At 40.3% G+C, this 17228-nt stretch overlaps 2 protein-coding genes across 3 annotated transcripts in view; one reads left to right on the top strand and one right to left on the bottom strand.

Annotated features, from left to right (window-relative positions):
* The window catches only part of LOC117531517 (regulator of G-protein signaling 9-like), an 81519-nt gene extending 69802 nt beyond the window's left edge, over positions 1 to 11717 (bottom strand). For both annotated transcript variants that reach the window (XM_034194629.1, XM_034194630.1), the window contains exons 1-3: positions 11704 to 11717; positions 9095 to 9172; positions 1159 to 1255 (exon numbers count right to left, since the gene is read on the bottom strand). In XM_034194629.1, coding sequence (XP_034050520.1) covers positions 1159 to 1255; positions 9095 to 9163 — 166 coding nt within the window. In that variant the 5' untranslated portion in view covers positions 9164 to 9172; positions 11704 to 11717. The remainder of the gene's footprint in view (positions 1 to 1158; positions 1256 to 9094; positions 9173 to 11703) is intronic.
* Positions 11475 to 17228, top strand: part of LOC117531518 (guanine nucleotide-binding protein subunit alpha-13-like) — a 68874-nt gene continuing 63120 nt past the window's right edge. Inside the window, exon 1 of the mRNA XM_034194632.1 lies at positions 11475 to 11798. Within this exon, the coding sequence (XP_034050523.1) occupies positions 11516 to 11798 (283 nt within the window). The 5' untranslated portion in view covers positions 11475 to 11515. The remainder of the gene's footprint in view (positions 11799 to 17228) is intronic.

Genomic DNA, 17228 nt, shown 5'->3' with positions numbered 1-17228 from the left:
CAAGTGCCAGGTCAAGGAAGTTGATTTTCAACTTGATTTGGACCAAATATGGCATAGACTCAGATGGATGCCAAAATAAACTCAACAAGCTCATTAAGATAGCTGGTTCTGTCCTGGAGGTTGAGCTGGAGTCTGTGGTGGAGGTGTCAGAGAGGAGGATGTTGAGGAAACTGCTCAGCATCTGGGACAACACCTCCCACCCTATACATTCCACACTGACATCCTGTCAGAGCACCTTAGGTGCACCACAGAACACCACAGGAGGTCTTTCCTACCTGTGGCAATCAGACAGTATAATTCCTCCCCCTTTTGTAGGATGAATATATAATGAACGGAGTTATCCAGAGTTATTCTGTTACTCAGAGTTATGTGCAATATTATCGAACATCTTGTACAAATGTCTTCCAATCATTTCATATAAATTTGTTGTACTTGTAATTGTAAATAAAAAAAAAACAGTTCTCACTGTTTACTGTTTCGGTACTCTGGCAAAATAATTTCCGTCGGGATGAATAAAGTTGATCTTATCATAATTTTCCTATCAAGGTTAGTCAGAGGCCAGTAATTTGGGTGAAGGTCAAGGTCACTGGGGTCAAATTGCTGTAGTCTTTATAAAAAGCAGCTCTGGTGGCAAACAAAAGGAACAAAGCACGTGTGGCTGTGTGTGTCGAAATGCCAGAGCCCTCTGTGATGTGGACTCTGAGCCTTTCCAGCTACCAGGGGAGACAGATGGAAGGAGAGACAGGAGGAGTTCTGTGGAGAGAGGAATGATGCACAGCACCAACAGGAGCTGAGAGGAGAAGCATCCATTCATTTGTTTTAGAATTACAGGCCTGCGAATGACGTAGACGTCTGGGTTCCCTCGCTTTCTCTCTCCACCTCTGTTTTTATCCATCTGTCTCTGCTTCTTGTTATCCTCCTCCTACCCGCTCAATCATCCTCCACCTCCTACTTTTTCCTCTCCCCGGCTCCGAGACCACAAGGGTTGTCATGGAGATACAATCTGTAGCTCTGGAGTTTGAGCACCGGCATCCTCCAATGACACAATTCAACACCGCCAATCACAGGCGTGCGTGTCCGTGTCCATGTGTGTGTGTGTGTGTGTGCGTGTGCGTGTGCGTGTGCATGTGCATGTGCATGTGTGCATCTCCTCCTCACCTGTAATGGCGTGCGGGATCGTTGTGATAACCAGCCTTTGGAGGTGAGACTTAACTCCTGTTTTAGGATCCTGCATTTCCAGGAGAATTCTCTCTGCCTGAAAGGAATATTACGGGGTGAAAATGGGTTACCAGGACAACTGCTTCCTGGGGGGTGGGGGGGCTGCACCATGACAACAGGTTGCTTGGACATCAAGATATGAGGGCTGACTTGTTTATTAATAAAAGAAAGAGGGACACACATCACATACGATAAAATATAGATGATGTATTTTTTAATCAACACGTGCAGCTCTCGGGTAGCGTAATGGAGCTGTACCCCCCCCCCCATTCCAAGAATTTCAGTAGCCCCACGATAACCCCATAACCCCAAAATTAACATTTGCCATTCAAAATCCTGTTTTTAGCTTCACTTTCTCAACACCACTATTCACTGATGAATCTTGGTCCTATAGCGCCCCCAGTTTCTGTAACCACCTTTGACATGTTGTCTATAAATTGCAGTGGGATCAACCGATTGAGTTCATGCCATTCTTATAGTACAAAATGTTGATTTTATTTGTATGTATTTGTTAGCATAGCCAGCATACGCACTTGTGATCAACTCAGTCTCTACACTTCTATGTTAGCAAGATATCTTAAGAAAACCAAATCTAATTTTTACTAAACTTGACAGGTACACTGAGCTTGTGGATGGAAATATGTGATTTGATTTTAATTAGGATCAGCCAGTAATCAAGGTCAGAGGAAAAGGTCAAATTCCGTCTCCATGCCAGTATATAGAAAAATGGCTAATGTTATGGAAAACTATTTAAATTTTGATTATTATTATTATTATTAGCAGTAGTAGTAGTAGTAGTAGACGTGAATGTTTTACCTCAATCCAGGAATGTGATCCTGGCAAAACAGATACACGTAAACAGCCCAACATTCAGAAAACATGAAGAAGAATACCACCACCTAGCCTGTTTAGTGTTAGCTGTTTGTTTTATCATTATTATTATTGTTGTTGTTGCTCTGTCTGTACTTTCTACCAAATTTATCCCACATTTTCATTTATGTCCTGTGAGAAGAGTAACAGGGATATTGAAGAATCATTTATTCTTTGTTCTGTCTGTTGTTTATTGTATGTGCGAATTAACATCTTAAGTAATTAACAACATGCATAGCATGCACTTAAAATTCGCTTTAACATGCGTATTTGCAAATTTACTACGTATTCTGTTGTTACGTCGTTAAATAATCAAATGTCCACCATGTTACATCATTCATGAACGGATAATTTCTGAATTGCCCTTAATCTGTCTCCTCACCTGGCATCAGTTTTCCATAGGAGGCCCTACTAGCTCTCAGGATCAGGAGAGCTCACAAACACCTCAGTCAGATAGTGGCCTCAAATGCGCATAGGACAGGTTTGAGGCAGAGTGTGAAACAACTGGAATGAAACTCAACATCTCCAAATCTGAGGCTATAGTCCTCTGTTGGAAAACAGTGGATTGTATGTACCCTCTTGATCAAGGGAAAGTTGCTGCCCCAAGTAAAGGAATTCAATCATCTTGAGGTCTTGTTCACAAGTGGAGATTAGATGGAATGTGAAATTGATAGACAGGTCAGTGATGTGTCTGAGGTCCATCAGATGTTGTACTGGACAATCATTGTGAAGACAGACCTGAGCCAGAAAGCGAAGCTTTGAATGAACCAGACATTTGACCGAAAGAACAACACTGCATATACTGAACTTGGCCACCCCTGCTCCAGAGGGTATCTGGGCTTACACTCAGGGACAGGATGAGACATTAGCATATCTGGGAGGGACTCTGAGTATAGCTGCTACTCCTTTGCTTGTCTCCCAAGCATGTCCAACTGGGAGGAGGCCCCCAAGGATGACCCAAGACATGCCAGAGGGAATACATCTCCCAGCTGGCTTGGGAACACCTCTGGATCCTCCTGGCTCATTAGAGGGTTAGCTGAGGATAAGGAAGTGTGGGATGAGCTGCTTAACCTGCTGCTACCAAGACCTGGATTAGTGGCAGCAAATGAATGAATCACTACGTTTACATGCAGCCAATAACCCTTTCACAACCCTTTCATAACCGGAATATTAGCAATAACCCGGTTGCGCACAGCCATGTAAACACCCGCAAAAACCCGAATATGCTCATACTCCGGTTTTTAAAAACGCAAATAAGACCCCTGGGTTACTCCTTTTCTAACCCAAATATCAGGTCATATAAACACGCATTGGGATATCCCCATAGAAAGGAACATTATTTTGTGTTCTGCGCATATCCTATCCACAAGGAATCTTGGTCGCAGCGGGTCACTCATACCGCCCCCCTCTCTGCTGTGCAGAGCTGCGCCAAGTCTGGCAACAGGTCCAGAGACTACGCTCGCTGTTTTGATGCGGAGCACTCCGGCATTTGCGGAAAAATCCACAGCGCCGCAGGGTCTCGGTATACCGCAGCCGCAAACCTACATGTGACTTGGATTCTTTGCGGGTCCCACATCCGTACCCCCAGAGGCAGTGAGCGAAGGGAGAGCACGCTCTTTGTGTTCTGTGTGTGTCTGTTTATAATCTTCTTGCCCAGAAGAAAAAAGAGAGTGTTTACACAGGAGAGAAAAGTGAGAAAATGTTAATGCCTGTTTGAGAAAAGTGTATAAAGTGTGTAGTGAGGGGTTTTACATCCTTAAAACATCTATAATAATTGTAAAAACTAACGCTGACTCTTCACGTATTTCCCCTATTGCGGGTTATTTTTAGAACGTAACTCCCGCGATAAATGAGGGACCACTGTACTTCATTAGTATCGTGAAAGACATGAATATAATGTCTTTTATTGACGGTAGAAAGTACCAAGATAGCGACATTTACAAGAAGGTGGCCGAAAAGTTACGCGAAGCAGGATTTGCACGAACGCCAGACCAAATCAAGCACCGGTGGAAGACGTGCATCGCTGATTAGATGGGGATATTCCAAATGATACCAATGACCATGTATACAGGAGTAACTCTGTCTGCTTAAGCATGTAAACGGGTTATTCCTAATGATTCAGAAACCGGAATATTGACTTTATCCCGAATATTAACGACATGTAAACGTAGCCACTGAATGAATGAATTTAAACAACCAAGTTTTCTGGAACCAGTTGACATAACTGGATTAAGTAAATGTAACATTTAATGTTTACGAGTCGAGTGTACACAAATTAGTTTTGGTCACATAAATCGGTAAATTATTGAGGAATGTGTACCTGTATTAACTTGCTGTAAAACCTCTTCATCACCATTTTTCCTAAATGTCATGGGTTCTATACATCTAATTATGATCAACGTTCATATATGTTGATTTTGGAATAAACCTGCTCGCTAACGTGTTCAAAAATTTATCCTTTAAATGTCGGAAACGTTCCACTAACACCACCGCTGTTGAAATTTGCTACCAGACAAACGTGCTGCCAGTCGACATCTGAACGCTGCATTGAAACCGAGCAGGAGGTAAGATGAGAGAATTGTTCTATGACCTTGATCAGGCTGATGTTTGGTTTTACGCAAGCTCGATGGTGAGTCACTGCGCTAAATGATTTCTCAGATGTGATATCACCAGATCTCACAGCTCAGGTGTGTATTGGACTCATTCATCTAATTCATTCACTGTGAGTGTTTGTGTGTTTGACTCCCAGGCGTGTTTGAAGTGGCCTTGCACTTTGAAGTCATCTTGAAGAGGCCGTCTGAGCCTGACGAAGAGCTGGACCAAAGTGGGCTTTGGTGGACCAAAAAACAAAGTACTCTGAAATTAGGTTTCTTTGAGCACAACCCCCCCCCCCCCCCCCCCCCCCCCCCCCCCATCTGCCGGGATTGGGGATCATATGTTTGAGAAAATAACAGCAATTAATGACTATGTTTACAGTTAATCCTTTCCTCTAGAAAACGTATGATATAGCCAGTGATCTGTGACCAAGCTCACAAAATAATGCCTCCGGCTCTGCAACACTAGTTGCTCGTCTGTACGATATAAAGGTGGCAGTAAATTTTTTTGTGATGAAATACCTCAATTAACAAACTGGTCAAACCTTGGTTTGATCCCAGAGACATCTGTCTTTGTCCTTTGTCAAAACACAAGTCCACCCAACTGCAAACTGGTACTGGCGTTGGGGAAGTATCCCTTGATGAACTGACATCCCATTCAGGGGAGTTGTAGACTGTCAATCAATTTCACACTGTGGTATTCGGGGATAAACACCAACCTGATGGACCTCAGGGTCTACAAAAGACTTTTGGTGTCCTGACACTTGCAGGTATTTAACCCCCACACTGCCAGGCAATTCGTCATGCCAATGCGACCTGCTATGTTCTGCTGGATGCTGCGCTTTGTGGACGCTGTATTATATAAATTAATTATTTCGTATCATATTAATCATTTGCTCTCAGAATTTGGCTGATGAAACCACCTCTAGTCACTCCAGAATCACAGAGGAATTTTCGACAGCAGCAGCTGTTCTTGTGCGCTTCATGATGTGGAGAGCGCATTTGGAATCATCTCAAAGGTAATTCGTAATATTTATATTGTAATAGCTTGGTAAAACAGTTGCATTTTCATTCCTTCTGATGAGTATCTGTAAAATTAGGTTTATTATAGATTTACCATATTGTCATAATCGTACAGATGAGCTGTGCTGCGCTGATGCAATGGCTCGCACTGACACTGTTTTTGAATTTTTTGCGCAATGTTCACGTGTAGTTCACAAAATTAACGCATGCCAGACATTTTGAGCATTTCAAAATTTTCTTTGCGTACTTGCACGCAATCTTGCACAGTTTACAACGGTTTACAAGTTTACTCTCTGGCACGGCAGATTGCGTAACAATTCACAGATCAAATTCATGCAAGTGTCAAGGTACCTTTACATTTGTCAATTGATCAGGACATTTCAAAAAATCAGCAGAAAATGGCCCGTTATATGGTTTAAACAAGTTTATGACACATTCGAAGAGTTTTCTAAAGCAGTTTTTAAACCATCTTTATTTGTGTACAACTATTTTTAAAGCAGCAGTGGCCTTCTTGGTCACCAGAGCTAGGCTTTGGAAATGAATGAAACTGGCAAACAAACTTATTTCAAGAACCATAACTTCAAAACTACACATGTTGAAGAGGCAGGAAGAGAAAGAAGTGTCTGCTTCAGCTACATAAATACAAAATCCTTTCTGCAGGGTTGTGCAGACTTTGCTGAAAAAAAAAAACGTGCCAATTTTTTTTTTTAATTACTGCAATCTGTTACAACTAAATTCCACTGGGATAGGCTCCACCCCACCCCCCAAATGATCTTAATTGGAGTAAGCAGGTATAGAATATGGATGGATGGATGTTACACCTAAATTTATTTGGTTTGGGTTTTTTTTCTTTCCCTCAAAACATATTTATAAATTTTGAAACCTTAAAATACAAGTAAGTTGCCCATAAGGGGAACAAACACAACTGTAAGTTGATTTTTGACTGTCAGCCCATCTTATTTTTGCCAAAAGTTAACTTAAATGAATTCTTTCCTCAATTTCCCTGAGGGAGTCTTACCAAGGGATTAATAAAGTTCTATCTAATCTAATCTAATAAACAGTCAAGATTTTGCATTTGAACAGCTTTTGTCTCCATCTAGTGGGTGATGTGAGCATTTCAGGGCTTCTGCTACATTTTCTACTTGAAACCAAAAATATATATATTTTTGTTTTTAGTTTTTGTTTGTTTTTAAAGGCATTTATAAATACCAGAAATGCATGATTTATTTATTTATTTATTGGGAAGCAGGCAGGCAGATCTTTGACCTCTCAATATTAATATATAAAAAATTTTGATTTTGAGAGTTTTATGTTCTTCAGTTTTAGAAAGTGGAAAGTCTTACCGTACAGACAGACAGAAGGGCAGCTATTTTTTATTTTTTTTGACAAGCGCAACTTAGAGTTAAGTGATAAATATACTTTGAGAGAAACTGATAAATTTAATTATAACAAATTATATTATTTTTTTATGTTGGTCCAAGTTTCACTGTAATATATAATGGTATATAATTGTAATATATAATGTATAATTGTTGTTTAACAATCAGAAAATAATAGCATAACAGTTTATTATTCTAGTCCAGTCAGTTTCTGGGTAGAAAATCTCTCTCTCTCTCTCTCTCTGTCTCACACACACACACATACACACACTCACACACACACTAATCATTCTATGTGTTGCTTGTACTCCTCCCTCATGTTCATTTTTGCAGCTAAATTCATTGAAAATACTTCCTGCAGGGTTGAGTAGAGGTATGACTGTTATTACCTCTGCCAAAGAGTTTTTATTATTTGTCTGTTTGCTTTTTGTCTGCTTGTTTGTCTTGTAACAGGATAACTCAAGATGTTATGAACATATTTCAATGTAATTTGATGAGATGGCAGACAATATTCTGTGATATAAATGATTCAGTTTTGGAGGTGATCTGGAATATATTCTGGAATATTTTAACAACAAAAACAATGTTTGGCACATAGCAACATTTAACTCAAAAATCCATGAGAGGATGTTAATAAAATATGGTAAACAGATGGATAATGTCCTCGAAAATGATAGATATTATTTTGAATTAGATCCGGAACATATTTTCTGGCACATACTGTATTAAGGCCTTTGCGGAGGTTTACGCTTTCTGGGTGCCTTCTAGTTTGATTTTTGTTTCTGCTGTGAAACTATTAAGTAACTGCTTACTTTTCTAACTTAGTACATTTTTCTGCAGAAATGGTAACCACACCTGCTCCTAATCCTTCATCAACCCAGAATCCACCAGCTATTCAATAAGTGGGAGGCTTCTCTGTGATTTGTTGTTTCAAACTTTTAATGACTTTGTTCTCATAGTAGGTCATTTTAATTTGAACACAAGATCATAGCATAAATTTATTTTGAGTTATTGTATTAAGAAGCTGGAATAATTTATCTGTCTATTCACTCTTTGCATTTTACATCTCTCAGCTATTCCAAGCATGGAGGGGGGATCTATTTAAAAATTAAAAGGAGAATTTTTCAAATTTGAAAACCTGTCAATATATGACTTTTTACTTAACAAATGACTCAATAATTAATGGATTATCAGAAAAGGAAATGGTTACTTCCTGTGAATCACTAATAACAAATGAACCGGGTAGTTTTGTAGGTACTGAAAATCTTCATTTAAAAAATTCCATTTTCTACATTATTTTCTAAATTATTGTGTATCAATTCTGTTTGAACACTGACAGATTTCACAGGAAATCAATCAACCACTGGAGCAAATGTTCTAAAAACACACAATGTTTAACTGATGAACTCCTCTCCAGGGTGGGTTTAGTGCATGTGAAAATTCAGTAAGGTATATCTTATATATTACTACTATTACATTATTACAATTCTAAGGTGGAACTATGCCAGTATACAAAGGTATATGAAAGAATTGCTGCAGCTGATCCGGGCTTATTGCTTATTAAACTCAGTGACCTTATCACTGCCCTGAGGACTAAGCACGGGTTCACATTTTGTGACAGACAATATTACATGTTTTACACTGTGTTGATGTCACATAACTTTGCAACATGCATTTTGAATTGATGAGTGTATTTTTTTTTTAATAAAAGGTCATTATTAACCCAATAAATAAAATGTGTTTGCATGCAAATCTGAGGTTGTTTTTTTCCCCCCCTCTCCTTTTCTGTTGCATTTCTTTCTGGGCAAACTAGCTCTGATTCAAGATGCAACTGAATAATTCAAAGCGTGTATCACCAAAAGCAGGATTCCTCTGCCTGCCAACACAAGAAATCAAGATGTTTAGTAGATTAATAGAGTTTCGAGCCGCAGCAGCACAGGGCACGGTGTTATTACACAAATATGCGCCTGCAGACAGGTGATCGCAGATGTTCCTGCACATGCAGCCTACCTTCTTGAGACATGCCATCCGTGGTCTGTACCTCTGTCCATGATCCCGGAGAGTGTTTCTAATTGTCATGATGCTAGACTTTTTTCCACAGACTCACGCATTCACACGCACGATGCTTCTGTCGCCGTACGTGTGTGTGTGTGTGTTCGTTTGAGGATGCTGCCAGAGGAAAAGCGATATGGATGCTGCGTTCACATGCTTTCGGTAAACAGGAGTTACACCATGATGATGTTTTTGCATTCACACTTGGCAGACGAATGGATTATTTTACATCTTAAAGAAGATTATTTTTCTTTCTTTGATTTTTTTTCTTTTTAAATTGGCACGTCAAGCATTTAACAATCAAGGGGAGAACAGCACAGTTGTGAACTACTTTGGAGTTAAGGTAAAAGAACAAACTCAACAAGCACATCAGGAGAGCTGTCTCTGTCCTGGGGGTGGAACTGGAGTCTGTGACAGAGGTATCAAAAAGGAGGATGTTGAGGAAACTGCTCAGCATCTGGGACAACACCTCCCACCCCCTGCATGCCACACTGATGTCCTGTCAGAACACCTTCAGGAAGAAAGACTGAGGACACCAAGGTGCTCCACAGAACGCCACAGGAGGTCCTTCCTACCTGTGGCAATCACACTGTATAACTTCTCTCCCTTCTGCAGAATGAATACATAATGATAAGAGTTTTTCAGTTACTCAGAGCTATTTGCAATACTGTCAACATCTTGTGCAAGTGTCATCAGTCATTTTGCATTAACATGTTGTACTCACTGTTCTCACTGTAAAAAAAACAAGCAATGTTTACTGTTTTGGCACTCTGGCTAAACAATTTCCTTTAGGATTAATAAAGTTTTTCTTAAAAACATTTGAAATTGAACTACTTATCACTTTGTGAAAATTGTGATGGATGAAAAAGGAGCAACAATTTCCCATGTCGACAATGCAACAGTGTGCCATTTATTTTCTTCAGGTTCACACAACTCACAGACTTTAAAGAACAGCTCAGCACTGCCCCTTAACAACACAGGGGTCCTGACAGGAAAACAATTAACAACACGGGGGTCCCAACGGGAAAACAATTAATAACACAGGGGTCCGAAAACGGGAAAACAATTAACAACACAGGGGCTTCGATGGGAAAACATCAGAGAGGCCGAGACACTTTGATGTGTGCCTCACACGTCCGCGTGTTGTCACATGCACAACAGGAACAAAAAACAGCCCAGCACCACCCATCAACAACACAGCACTCCCGACAGGGAAACATCAATGGGCCCGAGACACTTTGACGTGCGCCACGCACATCTTGGCAGAACAGGAAACACACACAAACCACAGTTGAGAACCCGGTATGGTGAATTATGTCCACAATGTCCATTACGTGTTGAATGTCCACCACAACCACAAAGAGTACGGCTCTGTGGCCACAACTTATTGTTTCTTAAACGTCATAGCTTAGCTACTTATTCAGTCAATCCAACAATTTATTTCAAACACAAGACCATATTTGTATTTAAAATATTAAAGCATTAAAATTGCAATATAAATATCATACATATAAAATATGCCAAAATTTCCATACACTGGAATGATCCAGCACATTGGAATTAAGAACACTTTCCACAAATGTTCTTTAACAGTCTGGTTTTAAAACTATTCTTTCTCATCAATTCTCCAAAAGCTGGTACTGACGAATTAAGAAACATTTCTCTCACATTTGATCTTTTCGGAATTGATGACAATTTACGCAGTGAGTTATTGGAAGCAACTCGGACCTTGTTCAGTAACAGTAGTGTTTAACCAAAGAGGACCGCTTTTGTGATGCTTTCCATTGGGCTAAAATGGAAACAAGTGCATTTGTCGCTTTGGTGTGTTGCCCTGTATTTTAATGTATTATTGTTTTTACATTATTATACAAATCAAACGCGTTCATTTCTAAATTAAAGATATTTCCAACTGTACCGGAAGGCAACATAATTTTGACCAATCAACGCGCGTGTTCACCTCGCCAAGCAAACGTGTGCTGTGCAGTTAAAAACAGGTCCAGCAGAGGGCGATGCGGTAACGCTAATGAAGCTACCGTGTACTTTCCGATTTATTTATTTTAGAAAGGTAAGTTAAACTTTTTACGTGCCTGCGCGTGTATGTCTGTGTCTTTTGAAACACTAAACCTGGTTTAATTTCAGGATTTCGTGTTGATTACAAGAAGTTAACGATTGATAATTCCGCGTGAGATAAATATAATAATCTGCCTGAGTATCACGAATAAACTGTGGCGTTACTTTTGAGGATGAAATAGAGAGGAAAAAAAAGCGTGGTAAACAGTGAGCAGATCTACTTCCTGGCTTTAGGGAAGGGGCTTGGTCCCGTGCTCGCGCCTCCGCGCGAACGCGCATCAAATTAGCATCGATGAAGTTTGTGCGAACATGGCGGATTTCCTGCCGTCCAGGTCCGTGTTAAAAGTTTGTCTACCAGTGTGCCTCCTGAACAGCGGCGAGGTGGAACAACTGAGAAAGTCCAAGGAGATCGACAGGGACATTTCCCGGCAGAAAACGTACGTGAAGCGGCTGGTGAAGATCCTGCTGCTCGGCGCTGGTGAGAGCGGCAAGTCGACTTTCCTCAAACAAATGCGGATCATTCACGGCCAGGACTTCGACCAGCACGCCCGAGAAGAGTTCAGAGCCACCATTTACAGCAACGTTATCAAAGGTAAGCCGACGGGTGTTTCGACAAAAGCGGACGGGAGTTTTTAAAAAACACACAGAAAAAGGCCCCGGTTTTGTTTTTCTTTAGATTCGGGCGCTTGAAACGGATGGGAAAGTTCCCACATCTGCTTTAGCGGCGCTGGGCAGGGCGAGAGGACAAACAGCTGCCGTCGGCACACCCATATCAAACCAAAGCTGCACTTTTTATCTCACAGCTCCACCACCTTAATATAATCCAAATTATATCGTTTAATCTCACAGAAACGCAGCCCATTCTTTCAAATATACACGAGTGAGTTTTACTTTTGTTGCGCGTGTAGTTGTAAGCTAGCTAATGGAGGTTAAAGTCTCCCATAAATTATGTTGTAACATGTTTATACGCTGTCGATAACAGGCGGGAACAATAAAGTAACACTCATACACACTCAGTGTGTGTGCGGTTTTTTTTAAGTCCAGATTGTTTAATGTGACTATTTAGTGATTTAAAAGTCCTTCCATCAATGTTTTCTCCGCGGTTTGTTTGTGTGTTAGCTGCTCCGCGGTACGATACGTATCGTGATGCGTAATTACATTGCTGTTACCAGTAATTACGTAGAAAACAATTTGTGGTTAATGTTTCAACTTTAAAGAAACAAAAATATTTGGAAATTTAAATCGTATTCCTTGATGTTATGTTTCCTATTTGTCAAAAGTAAGTGTCTATCCATACGTAATCATATGGGTTGGTGTGGACTTTACACCGAGCGCCCTCTGGTGGCCATTTTTGGCCGATGAAAACATCGCAGAGCTCAATATAAATACATGTAATTTGGTCAAAGGGGCCAGACTCGTCAGTAAAGTCAATTTAATGTACAAAGGTTCATTTCAGGTGAGCTTGGTGTATAAATCTCATCATTCCAGGCAGTAAGAGCTGTTAGCTGGCTGTTAGAAGCAAGTTGGAGACAAAATAATATACAATCAATGCAGCCCGAGCTTGTTTTCATTGGGCGGCCAGTCGTGGAGGTACAAATTCTCACCTTCGGATTGGCCACTTCACTGGAAGTGACGTGGCTCTGCGGCAACCCACTTGTTTTGTGAACGTTGATTGGTACATAGCGTCTCTGTCATTGGTCAGTATAGGTCACGTGATGAGGCTACGTACTTGTATATGTATTTGCTATTGATACATACATTCCTTCTTCTTCTTTGTCTTTCGGCTGTTCCTGTTAAGGGTCGCCACAGCAGATCAATCGTTTCCATCTCACCCTGTCCTCTGTATCTTCCTCTGTCACACCAACCACCTGCATGTCCTCTCTCAGCACATCCATGAACCTCCTCTTTGGTCTCCCTCTTCTCCTCCTGCCTGGTGGCTCCATCCTCAGCATCCTTCTCCCTATATACCCTGGGTCCCTCCTCTGCACATGTCCAAACCATCTCAATCTCGCCTCTCTGACTTTGTCTCCAAACCGTCCCACCTGAGCTGTCCCTCTGACATACATTCCTAAACTACGTTAACCACAACCACTAATCCTAATAACTCCTAACCATAATAAGGGCCCGCTAGTTACAAATAGAATTCGGGATCATGAGTACAGCTATGTATGAATAACCACTTCCTTCCAAATAGGACAACACATTCTCGTTTGAACCTCTGCATGATATCACGGGATTTGACCACATCCAGGGACAGCGTGCACAAATACAGGAGAGACTAATCCCCGAGCGGAGTGTGGGAGTTTTAGCATAAACCATTTGGCCTGGCTCGGTAAACTTTAAAGCATACTCGCCGCCACGTAGCGGACGTGACGGTTTAAAATGGTTTTTGCTGAAACCCCCATCCTCCGAATGGTTTGTGCAGACACTCCCACACAGTCTCTCCCCACAAACAGCATCACCTCTAATGGAAAAATGGTGTACTGTTTTGTTTTTGGCTGCATTCCCTGAAGTAGTCACGGAAAGTGCAGGTTTTTTTTTTTTTTTTTTTTTTTTTTTGGTTCCCAATAGAGAAAGGAAGGCGAGGCAAATGGGAGAGGTCGTGTCGGTAGTTGTTAACCTACACAGCTAGCCAGAGTAGCTGTGTTCTTTCACTTACACAACTGCCTCAACATGCTTGAGTTCTGGGTCATAAACAAACCGCAACACATGTCACTTTCCACTGTGTCATCATTTTTTCTTTGCATTTTCACTTTGTTTGCCATGTAATTTGAACAAAACCTCAGAGAAAGTGCCATGTTTCTGATGGGTCCAGACGAGGGCTGTCCCGATATAGGAAAAATTGCATCATATTTTACCCCTTTAACGCCCGCCCTCAAACGAGACTGCGGTGTCCAATTTTAGGTGGATCCTAAAACCTGACATCATCTTGGAAACATTGCTTTTTTGCATTTTATGATATTTCTATCTATAATTAAAAGTAATATTGTAGATGTTTTAAATGGGTTAATATAGTGTGGCTTTAAGAACAATATTGTCATTTTTGTTTTGTTTCTGACCACGACCCAGTCAGAAACAAAAGTTCTCCATAAATCATTTTTAAAACTGCACTATATTAACCAGTTTAAAACATTTTCTACAATATTACTTTTAATTACAGACAGAAATATCATAAAATGCATTAATCTGCCTAATAAGTAATGTTTCCAGTTCCAAAATGTCTCAGAAGGTTTCTGGGTTTTAGGATCCACCCAAATTGTATTCGTATGTAGCTCAGCCTTGTTATGGTTAGGATTAGGGATTGTGGTTAATGTAGTTTAGGAATCTGCCTATCAATAGCAAATACAGATGCAAGTATATAGCCTCATGATCACGTGCCGTGTATTGACCAATGAGACAGACACTATGTACGGATGGAATTTCACTATACGAATACTGCTACGCACGTCAAAATCATGGTTCTTCTGTGAGAGGGCATTATTTTGTGGGGGGGAGGTCCGTTCGGCCCACGAGCCATCTTGTCCCTAAATTCATTTGCCAAGTCGTCCCCTCATCAGAATTTGTCTTGTGTATGTGGAAAACAAAATATTAACATTTCAGTGTGGGTTTGATTCCAATAAACTTTGAACAAAAAGAACATTTGCGAAGAAAAAGTAAGGCAGCTCCTATATTATAGGCTCCAAAAATGATCATTTGTTATAATTTAGTCATTCTTCAGGTTAAAAAAATACCACTATTAAAAATCTTGGTTAAAAATTTTCAAAGCCAAAGCGTTGATTGAACATCTCCAAATAGATGGGGAAAACAGTTTCACTTTTAAACCATTTCTGAGCATCTTTTCAACAGTGGGTGTAGAGCAGGGGTGGGCAATCGTGCCATGAAGGGCCGAGACACTGCAGATTTTCCTTACAACCAATTACCTCAGCAGGTGATTTCATTAATGATCACTTGTCTCAGCAGATGATTTAATTGACGATCAAGTGTTTATGTTCAGGGGAGAAGCTCATCAGCAATCCACCTGCTGAGGTGATTGGTTGCAAGGAAAACCTGCAGTGTCTCAGCCCTCGCTGCCCACCCCTGGTGTAGAGTCTTCACCCACTGTTGAAAAGATGCTCTACCTGCCATAGACATTTTTTTTTAAACATCTATTCGACATAAAAATGCTCACTCTCGCCAGATGTTGCTCATGTGCAGAATTGCAGAATAATTTGCTTGGATTGGTTTCATCCACAGTTGTGGACAGTGTTTATTATTCTTGTGTGGCACAAAAATTGTGTAACTTTATATAATTTACCAGGGCTGTGAAAAATCCGTGGGATTCTGCGGATTTCATCATGGGGGGGGGGGGGGGGTGTTAGTGTTGTACTCTTTAATCGTGATCGTTACTGAGTTTTTAAAATGCTTATCGCAAAGCGTTCTCTTTTTTTTATGACATCATGCAAGTTTTATAAGTCCGCGGACACTGATCTGTGTGTTACAGATACAAATCAGTTTCCTCTGATCCGCGTGGTTTCGAGGAGAATAAATGCCACTCAAAGCGTAGCTGTTACGACAGTTGTCGGAAAGTGGGACTGGTTGGTTGCTGCAGCAACACTTTGTGGCTCCTGTGCGAAGCTTAGCTAAATGTAGCATGTGGACATCGCAAACTTTTAGAACTTTCAAGTTTTTAAAAGAAGAATTTTGCAGCATGTCTGTGTCACGGAGCGACATCAGACAGAGCGAAGATGGCGAGAAAGATGGTTTGAAAAGGTCTGATAAGGACAAGAATCCATGGAATGGTTGCTGGCTTCATGAACACACCTGAAAGATGAACTGGAAAAGCGAACTGGTAAGAATTTTTTTCTCTCTGGAAAATAAACACTGTGCTGTTCAAACAGAATTTCAGAAAAGATTATATGCCTTTTTCTTTCATTAATCTAGAGTTTCTTTCATTGAAAAAAAGACATTGTGGCTTTGAATGAATTTAGGATACATGAATTTACACAACAATGTAAATTAGTTTTTATTAATGTAGACTTTTTTCATGGGAACAAAGACATTGTGGCTTTGAGTGGATTTACAGGAATTTACATAAGAATGTGTGGCTTTTTACTATAAGGTATGTCATTGATATTTTACCATGATTTTTAAAATATTCTACAAGCTTTAGCTGTGGTTTTTGAAATACTTTAACAGTCTTTTCAATCTTCATGAATTTCATGTAGTTCAATTGTTCTGAGTTAATGCATAATTTGGTTTACAATTAAAAGGAAAATCATACCAGGTCCTACTTCCACGTCATATTCTGTTATTTCAACATGATCATTGACAGTTCAAATGAAAGGTTGAATCCAGGATCATTTAAATATGCACTAATTTTGAGATTTGTTCTTCCAGGAGATGTTGAAAATGTATCAGTAGATGAAAATTTAATTTGGTTTCTTGGGCCCCACAAGGCCGGAGACCCCGGCTCCTTGGGGTCTGCGAATTTTCCTCGGATTTCACTATTTTCATTTCACAGCCCTGTTTACACTCCTTACATTTTTGTTGTTAAGATACTCAATGGGGTGACTTGTACATTATGTGGGGTGATTTTGTAATTGTGCGAGGTGACTTTGTTTTACAGGTGGCTGAGTGGGGAAGTGTGGTGAGATAGAGGCGCAGCATGACAGTCAGCCATTGTTTCTTCTATGCAGTAGTTTACTTTTCATGGTATCTAAACAAAAATAAAAAGATTCTGTTCAGGCTCCTTGATATGATTCACAATGCATCTTTACACCCTTAGCAGGATAACTCAACAAGTTATAAACAGATTTCAATAAAAATTGGTGAGCAGACAGGTGATGTTCCAGGAAATTTATGATTCAGTTTTGGAGGTGATCCAGACTATATTCTGGAACTGAGATTCAGATGAATGTTTGGCACTTAGCTACATTTAATGCTAAACGTTGTGAGAGAATGTTGATTAAATTTGGTGAGCAGATGGATATTGTCCTGGAAAATGAGGGAGGTATTTTGGGGTTTGATCTGGGACATATTTTGG

This window comes from Thalassophryne amazonica, chromosome 18 (genome assembly GCF_902500255.1).
Source record: "Thalassophryne amazonica chromosome 18, fThaAma1.1, whole genome shotgun sequence".
In the NCBI taxonomy this organism is placed as follows: domain Eukaryota; kingdom Metazoa; phylum Chordata; class Actinopteri; order Batrachoidiformes; family Batrachoididae; genus Thalassophryne; species Thalassophryne amazonica.
The sequence above is the reverse complement of the archived record's forward strand: the minus strand, read 5'-3'. Positions and strand labels throughout refer to the sequence as shown.